Below are 8,857 nucleotides of genomic sequence, written 5' to 3'. Positions count from 1 at the left end.
TCTTGCATATCAATATAAGGCTCCTTGCCTGTCGCAACCCCGTCAAAGTTAAAATATGTGTTACTAAGCCCTTGTTTAGTTCTCTTCAAAATTTCAAAACTTTACAAGATTTCACATCACATCGAATCTTTAAACACATGCATGAAGTATTAAATGTAGCTAAACAAAATAACTAATTACACAGTTTGTTTATAATTTGCGAGACGAATCTTTTAAGCCTAATTAATCCATGGCGGGACAATAATTATCAAATACAAACGAAAGTATTACTTTACAGATGCACAAAAGTGCATCTAAACAAGGCCTAATATTCGTTTTGGTAGCCTAATGTACCAATCCCAATTATCTGAACCCATCATGTATGCTGCGCCAGATCATCGATTGTCGTCGTTTGGTCGCCAAGGTTTTCTTGTCCCGTGCGTTGCTCGGCTGCTGTCACAGTGTCAGTTGCTGACTCTGATAGAACATGCAGTGATCGCATGGCATGGTGGCGCCAAGCAAGCCAACAGCCACGCAACTCGTGTGGCCATCCGCCGCTGCACGCTGCCGGGCTGCCGGCCGTCCGTTTGTTCCCTTTCCTCCCACGGACGCCGGCGCCGCCAGGCTCGCCACGCCGCCCTCCGACACGCCCCCCGTATCGTGGGTCCACTGGGAGGCATGAGGGGTCCGATGTAATATCGAGAAACTTTGAGGGGCCTTGCTGCTCGATCCATTCCATGATTCGATCCCGCGGGGCAAGTTCAAAATTTTCAAACCCGGTGCCCCGTGGACGGCGAGCCTGCGGCGGCGGGGCCCACGCGGTGTGGGAGTTGGCGGACGGTGGGATACGGCCGGGGCCCGGGCGGTGCGGGCCATGTGTCGTGCACGCGGTTTGGGAGTCAATGGCGAGTTAATGGGTGCTCTTTTGCATATAAATACTCTGCTAATTGTTGGGGTAATGTTTCAGTGAGGGCCTGCACCTTTTTTTTTTTTGCGGGTAGTGAGGGCCTGCACCTATCGGGTTATCTGTCAGTCACGATTGAGGTACATGCCCTTCCGTGGGACAGTGAAAGGGATGGCCGCTACAAGCAAACGAAAGAAACATTTGTGGTGGTTATTCAATAATGTCTTGATTACTCTTTAAAAATGCCAAACTTTAATCTAGAAACATGTACATTTTTTGTTGATTTTTTTATGTTAGAAACATGCACTAACCACATAATGCTAATGGAGCAATCGTTGATATGCACTAACCAATTAATAGAGCATCGTTGATGCGTCAAAACTCCATGTACGTTTTGCGGTTTAGATTTTTTATAGTTTGGAAATCCGTCCATGTAAAAAGAATTAATTGGGTTTGTGCGTTTCGAGATGGAACCGACAATATTCCGTCGTCAACTAATTTCTTTTCTTTGGCCACCCTCAATTAGCTGAGTTCATGATAAATTAGTATGTAACCCATGTGGCATCTTTTGCTTCTCCAATCGTGTGAAAGCCGAGTTTCATTAGATAACGGAAAATACCAAGATCAAGTTCAGTCCGAAAACTCTCAAAACCATGAGTATTTCTTCATGATAACCGAGGACTGGAGTGACTGAAACGCAAAACATCCACACGCTAACGAAGGAACCCAGGAAGCCAGGACCCAGGAGAAACGGAGCAGAAAGCACCGGTCCACCTGTTGCTCCTACCTCGCCGGGCGCCGCCGCCGCCTCACGAGTCCGATCGAGCTCCCGCCCGCAACCTCGCCATGAGCGCAGCCGCTTCTGCGGCGGCACCTAGCCGCCGCACCCGCAGCCGGCCGCCCTCGGCCTCCTCCCGCAAGTCCGACGACCCCTCGGCCGCCGCCGCCGCCGCCAACGGGAATGGGAACGGGAAGGTCGCCTCCAAGCCCGCCTCTCCCCACCAACTCACGTAAGCGCGCAGCGAGCCTCGTCCACTTATCTGCTTCCATAGTTCCATTTCGTCCCCTCGGTTCGAACCGGGACCGGCAAAGATTTGATTTTTACTTGTTTCTTTGGGCAGAGGGGAGAGGACGGTGAAGAAGCTGCGTCTGTCCAAGGCGTTGACGATTCCGGAGGGGACGACGGTGTCGGAAGCGTGCCGGCGGATGGCGGCGAGGCGGGTCGATGCCGTGCTGCTCACCGACGCCCAAGGCCTCCTCTCAGGAATAGTCACCGACAAGGTGGTGTTATTTTTATTTTCTTAATTTTTTGGTTGAATTTAATGGTCATATGTGCTCCGTTGTGCCTTGCATAATCATTCAGAGTAGAGGAAAAGGTGACAGTTTTTGAATTTGATGTAACAGGGGTCGAAAATGCCACATGTCCTCTCACTTTTTCGGGGGAAAATCTATGTTTGGATTAGATTATAGGTTTGGAGCTTAGCAAGTGGCTGTTTCTGTTAAAAAGAAGTTCCCTTTTATTTGGAGCTTTTGATCAAGCCAATTTTTGACCAAACTTGGTCGATTTATTGCAATTTCGTTTTACCACTTCCTATCTTTCCCATTTATGTTTCCCCCTTCTGTCTTTAGAATGGAAAATGGAAGATAATGTTCTTGTACTTTCTCAGTAGTTAGTTGCCAGCTAAGTGCTTATTACTACCTCCGTCTCAAATTACAATTTTTTTGGCTTTTCTAGATACATATATTTTGCTATGCATCTAGATGTACACTATGTCTAGATACATAGCAAAAACTATGTATCTAAAAAAGCCAAAACAAATTGTAATTTTGGATGGAGGGACTTGTTAGTTTCCAGCAAGGCCATCTAAGTAGTCAGGGTAAAATGACGATGGTTTCACACAACTTCTGTTGAGCAGCATTGTAAATTGCTTTTTAACCAAGCAGGTGATGGCCTATTTTTACTACTTTCAAGGTGACCTTTTCATTTTCTTTTGTATTCAAATTGGGGTTCAGGACATAGCTACAAGGGTGATTGCTGAGGGGCTTAGGGTGGACCAAACCATCATGTCCAAGATCATGACACACAATCCAACTTATGTGATGTCCGACACGCTTGCAATTGAGGCATTGCAGAAGATGGTTCAAGGTATGTCTAGTGAGGCATTCCCTTTGATAGAGTTCATCAGATAAATGTCTGTACGGACAATATGACAACAAAGTACAGCAAGTTCAAACAGTAAACTTGTTATTTTCACTAAATTATGCTACAGGCTGTTCTCTTATACATGTAATTGTAGTACACCAACCATTTTTGTACATTTTACACAACAGTATTGGCTACATCCTGAAGTTCTTGTGCAACTCACATCTTTTTCACGTTACCAATATGCAATTTTTCTGTGTCAGTGTGTCTTTAACACAACCTCCTATTGAAAAACATATTGTCTTGTATTTTATCACATGATGAAAACTTTTTTGTAGGTTGCTACCAAACCAGATGAACTTGCTTATCGTAATTGCAATGAAAACATAATTTTGGGTAGATCATTAGGCATCTTTAGCTGAATTGTATCTCAGGTCCTCAATTTTTCAGCAACAGATGCATTGATCGGGATGGTTAGATATCTAGTATTCATGTGGCATGTTGCTGAGTTTCTGATATGATTTCAACAACAATATTGGTGTATATGCTGTGTAGGCTGGTTGTTCTCATGTCCTTGAATTGAAACCCGGAGCTTACACTTAGTTGGATATTTGCTTCCTTCTTCACTAACATTGGCTTTTCCAATATGTTCTTTCATATTTTAGGCAAATTTAGACACCTCCCTGTAGTAGAAAATGGTGAGGTTATTGCTATGCTGGACATTGCAAGATGCCTATATGACGCAATAGCAAGACTGGAAAAGGCTGCAGAACAAGGAAGTGCGATAGCAGCTGCTGTTGAAGGGGTTGAACGTCAATTAGGAGGCAACTTTTCAGGTCTTTCATAAGACATGTTATCTCAATTCAAAAAACATTTTTGTCTTGTTAGTACAGTGAGTTTAAGGTATATTTTAGAAAATAAAAGATCATGGTACGCCTTATCATTCTAAATCGAAGTGAAATGAAAATTCATATCATACCAATTTCCTAGGTATATCCTGCTCTACTGTTACATTCTTACATTATATTCATCTAGTTTTTTGTTACTACTTTTTGTAACTCTTTTTCTTACTTTCTGTTATGTTACCAATCATTTAAAGGTTATTTTCTATGATTACAGCTCCTTCTGCTCTAATTGAAACTCTAAGAGAGAGGATGTTCAAACCATCTTTGTCAACCATCATCACAGAGAACACAAAGTACTATATTTGTTTCTCTTACTATTTTCTTTGAATTGTCAGAAATAAAAAAACGTTGATCTTACTATGCTTTCAACTTCCAGGGTAGCAATTGTTTCGCCTACAGATCCTGTGTGCGTAGCAGCACAAAAAATGCGAGAGTTTCGAGTTAATTCGGTGGTTGTCGCTACAGGAAGCACATTGCAGGGGATCTTTACGTAAGCATTCTATAATAGTAAAAAAAGTATTGCACATGATCTACTTGCTAATTATTTACTGACATACTGATCATGTTGTGCAGCTCAAAAGATGTACTTATGCGTGTTGTCGCACAAAATATTTCCCCTGAGTTGACCCTAGTAGAAAAGGTATTCCACCATATTCAAGGTTCTTAAGGCGTTGCGGACTCGTGGCGACCTACCCCCCTCACAACGCCTAGGCGTATAAGGCACGCGGCGAGGCAACGCCATAGACATATCCTAAATATACCATGACAGCAAATTTTAGTAGCATGTACATACCTTTGTTGAGCTGTTGCAACATACTTTCTTCCCTTCCCAATTGCTCCTGCATCCTTTCTCTTCTCCCAAGCAGCAAGCTACATAAAGAACGAGCAAGAAATCAATCAGCAAGACCAACAAAAAAATAATTAAGTGAAAGCTGAACTTTAGCAACATAAATGCATGGGAATGATAATATAACTAATATCATCAGTTCAATACATCAGTCCACAATCTTAGAATCTAGTGGGCATGATTAATAAGTCATAGTCCACAGTTTTGGACCACATTACTGAAAAAAAGACAATAAGTAGGGCACAAGGCGACGCCTTACGAACATGACCATATTTACATTTTTTCCTTAGTCTCATTATCCAAGTTTTGTTTTAGTTGCTTGTACACTAACTTTAGTTATAACTTTGTCAGGTGATGACTGCCAACCCAGATTGTGCCACATTAGATACAACAATTCTTGATGCATTACATATAATGCATGATGGCAAATTTTTGCATATTCCTGTTATTGACAGAGGTGCGACCTGATTTCTTTCTGTCTGTGGATATATTTATGTCACTCATCTTTTACATATCTAATGTCTTCATGTTTGTAAACAGATGGACAAATTGCTGCTTGCCTGGATGTCCTACAGCTTACCCATGCAACCATTCAATTGGTGATCCTTAACTCCATACTCCTTTGTTCAGCTCTGTGCTGCTTCATAAGCCGAATTTGTCAATCTATTTCTTTACTTGTAGGTTGAAGGAGGGAATGGAACTGTAAATGATGTAGCAAACTCAGTAATGCAGAGGTTCTGGGACTCTGCTCTTGCTTTGGAGCCTCCAGATGAGGAATTCGATAGCCATAGGTTTGTTGATGGGTCTTTAGAGGATTATTTTTTTCTTCCGTTTTCCTCTAATACAACTCTCCTTGTATTGCTCAGTGAGGTATCTTTACTCCTGCCGTCAGAGGCTGGAGATGGAAAGAGTAGCGTTTACCCCCCTGGGATTGGCAATTCATTTGCCTTTAAGCTTCAAGATAGGAAGGGTCGTGTGCATAGATTCACTTGTGGTATATACCTGTTCCATACTTTACCTGCAGATGTATGATATAGCTGCAATTCTCCTAATATAATTGGTTAGTAATTTGTCATAATTCATTACTGCAGGCTCTGAGAGCTTGGATGAGCTTGTGTCTTCTGTAAGACAAAGATTAAGTATTACAGATGAAAAGGAAACAGTACAACTCTTGGTAAGGTTTAGTATTTTGGCATGATGGCATGAAAACATCCCTATAATGTTAGAGTCCTAGTCTATCTCTTGTGCGCATGCCAGGCTTGTGCTCGTGCACGCCTGGGATTTCTGCCCGTGCGAATCACACCTGCCCAACAGCCTTTGGTTGTAGGCTTATATATATGTAATTTGTATTGTCCCTTGATGATCAATGTATTTGTGTGTGTAACCTATTCTGCTATCATATAATTTAGTAGGCATCTAGAGCATTTGGATTGAGAATATTCCCAGGGTCCAATAGGGTAGTTATTAATTTCCGCCCATACCTGATAGCAAGTTTTCCTTGTTTTGTCAATGAAAAATTTCACTGTGTTTATGTGCTTCAAGCGCGTGTGTTGTCATTCATGTCTTTGCATGGTCATCATTTTCTTTGCCTTGTCGGTGATGCTACAAGAAAATTTCAATAATCATTCCATTTACTAAAGGATTATCCGTATTTGACTACACGAACCAACTTAAATGGTCTTGTTCTTTGTAGTATGAAGATGATGAAGGTGACCGAGTGCTGCTGACAACAGACTCCGATCTGGCTGGTGCTGTGCTCTATGCCAAATCATCTGGATTGAAGGTAACCATTCTTCTTGCCTTCTGTGGATATTTATTCAATTGCTAGATATAGGGCTAGGGTTACCTGCTCATCCCACCTGACCAAACTGAATGTTCATCAGGTGCTGAAGTTGCACATCGAAGACCCGGGTTTGTATACTGAAGTGACAAAACCGTCACAGGAGCTGGCTCCACCTCCCAGCAGGAGTGGGATATCGCCGGTTCATGTTGGATTGATGGCCGGTGCAGTTGCTCTCAGTGCCGCAGCAGTGATGATTTACTTGAAACGATCTCAGCTGTGATTTCCGAAACCCAGAGGGAATCATCGCTTTCTTTTTCTTTTCTTTTTTTCCATTTTTCTGAAGAACGGGGATCGGTGGCATTCCAAATTAGTACTGCCATCAGCTAATGCTCACTCGGTACCAAGCTAAGGAATGAAGGAAAATACGGAAATGAATATCACATCTGTGGTCTGTTGAACGCGCGGTCCACGGTCCAGACAGGTCATGGGACAAGATTGTTGCTTTTGGAGTAGGTGAATTTCTGGCAGAAGAGCCTGCCTATCCTCGTTCATTCTGCACGAACGCGAACAGTTTCACGACTAAGGTGTAATGTATGAGCATTACATACCTTACATATACGTTGACTGTTCATACTTATGTGCACTTGTTTATATAGATAAACAGATGAATTGAGCTCGTTTCGGAGGATGACACTGCTGTCTTAGATTCAGAGGTAACACTGACAGACGTTCATGCTGAGTTAGGTAAATCTGCATTGCATAATTCTGAGTGGTAAGATGACTTAGCACGCAGCATCACCCCCAAATCACCACACACCTGCATCAGTTGAGCAGTACGCACCTGAAGAGCCTATTTCACTACAGCAATACTCATCGTTTACTTGAAACGATCTAACTCGAGCAGAGTATCTTTTCCTCGCGGATGGGGACTATTAATCGCTATCCCAATATTTTCACAAACCCCCTCATGTTTTACAAAAGACCTCCTGTTTTGATCGGGATCAACAATACGATCTGATTTTTATATAAAAAAAATGATCTAGACTGCGACTTGGGAGGATTGATAACCTCTGCAAAGAAATATTTGCAGCAGGCACCACTCGCTATCTGAAGAAATTTTTCCCTCCCCCATTGCACGCCCATAATGAAAAGGGGATGGAGGAAAAACAAGGTCGCATGGCAAATGTCAAAACTGAATGTTCAGAGATGGCTGATTTTGTTAACTGAATTTCTTGCACCAAGCATTCAGAAGCCCATCGCCACGAGTTGCGTAGAGTTCCTACCTGGTTTGTTAAAAAAAATACAAGTCGCTTAGAGTAAAAACAATACCAGAAACGTTCCCCCTTCAAAAAAAAAACAGAAATGTTCCTAGTTCGTAGTAGTATACTATATTGTAACTTGTTTGCCGTCGAACAGAGGATGCGTTAACTGAAACTCATTTCAGAGGGCGATAAGGTGTTGAGGTTGTGAGGTTCAGGTAAGGTTAGTTGCTGTTACGTAATCACTTTAGCAGATAGATATACGAATACGATTACATTTGAGAATAGCATCGCACTGACAACAATCATCAGAATATGAATGACGTCCCTTTATTATTCACACAATAAAGATCATACAAGAGAACAACAGATCACTTGACTCGACACATCTACCGTAAGGAGAAGAAGTCAGAGCAGAAGCAGAAGTAGAGAAGGGAAAGCAGGGGGTGGGTGCTCTCATCCGTTCTTCCGCGAGCAGCGAGAGGCTTAGAATCCGGAATGAATAATCGTTGGCGTCCGGCCAACGGCGACGCCACGGAGCTCCATTCCTCGGGCCCCATGGCGTGGAGTCGTGAGGGAGAGAGACAGAGACGAGCTGCGTACGTCCCGGCCTTGCCCCCCTTCCGGGACGGAGGAGCGGGGCGCCGTGTCCTCCCTGGTCGGTCCGTCGCCGGTGGACGCGGACGGCGGCTCCGTCGTCTTCACTTCCTGCTCGAGCCGCCGGCGCTGCTCGAGCTACGTGGTGAGCTCCATGCTCGCTCGTCTTCCTGCGGCGGGCATGGGCTGCCTCGCTTCGTCGCCGAGCTGCCCCATTTATAGCCTCGGATCCGAGACTCGATCGCGATGCATGCAGTGTTCGTTGAGGCTCTCTGCCGAGATGATCGGAGACGCGCGGCGCGGCCGGGCGGTTGGCAGCGACTTGACCGAGCACTGCGGGCTGGCCGGGCTCCGCGAGCTTTGGGCGCCGCGCCGGCCACCGGCTTCCATGCGTGCCGTTGAGTTGAGCACCCTGCACTGAGCGCGCATCTAGTTGACCA

At 44.0% G+C, this 8,857-nt stretch overlaps 1 protein-coding gene across 1 annotated transcript; it reads left to right on the top strand.

The window, feature by feature from the left end:
* Positions 1-1,457: 1,457 nt before the first annotated feature.
* On the top strand, positions 1,458-7,198 carry LOC120663700 (CBS domain-containing protein CBSCBSPB3-like). The gene is made up of 14 exons (XM_039942593.1): positions 1,458-1,893; positions 2,005-2,164; positions 2,897-3,029; positions 3,692-3,862; positions 4,146-4,224; positions 4,308-4,421; positions 4,505-4,571; positions 5,130-5,235; positions 5,319-5,377; positions 5,460-5,569; positions 5,645-5,772; positions 5,870-5,952; positions 6,472-6,561; positions 6,662-7,198. Exons 1-14 carry the CDS (start codon positions 1,730-1,732, stop codon positions 6,839-6,841), a joined length of 1,644 nt encoding a protein of 547 aa, XP_039798527.1. The 5' UTR covers positions 1,458-1,729; the 3' UTR covers positions 6,842-7,198.
* Positions 7,199-8,857: the final 1,659 nt, after the last annotated feature.

This window comes from Panicum virgatum, chromosome 3N (assembly GCF_016808335.1).
Source record: "Panicum virgatum strain AP13 chromosome 3N, P.virgatum_v5, whole genome shotgun sequence".
NCBI lineage: Eukaryota > Viridiplantae > Streptophyta > Magnoliopsida > Poales > Poaceae > Panicum > Panicum virgatum.
Note: the sequence above shows the minus strand (reverse complement) of the source record. Positions and strands in the feature narration are given on the sequence as shown.

What these genes read in the sequence shown, in the direction of transcription:
- LOC120663700 (XM_039942593.1), top strand. Translation starts at nt 1,730, where the DNA reads ATGAGCGCAGCCGCTTCTGCGGCGGCACCTAGCCGCCGCACCCGCAGC. An exon ending in TGTGCATAGATTCACTTGTG is followed by an intron (nt 5,773 to 5,869) that starts GTATATACCTGT and finishes TCATTACTGCAG; the next exon opens with GCTCTGAGAGCTTGGATGAG. An exon ending in AGGAAACAGTACAACTCTTG is followed by an intron (nt 5,953 to 6,471) that starts GTAAGGTTTAGT and finishes TGTTCTTTGTAG; the next exon opens with TATGAAGATGATGAAGGTGA.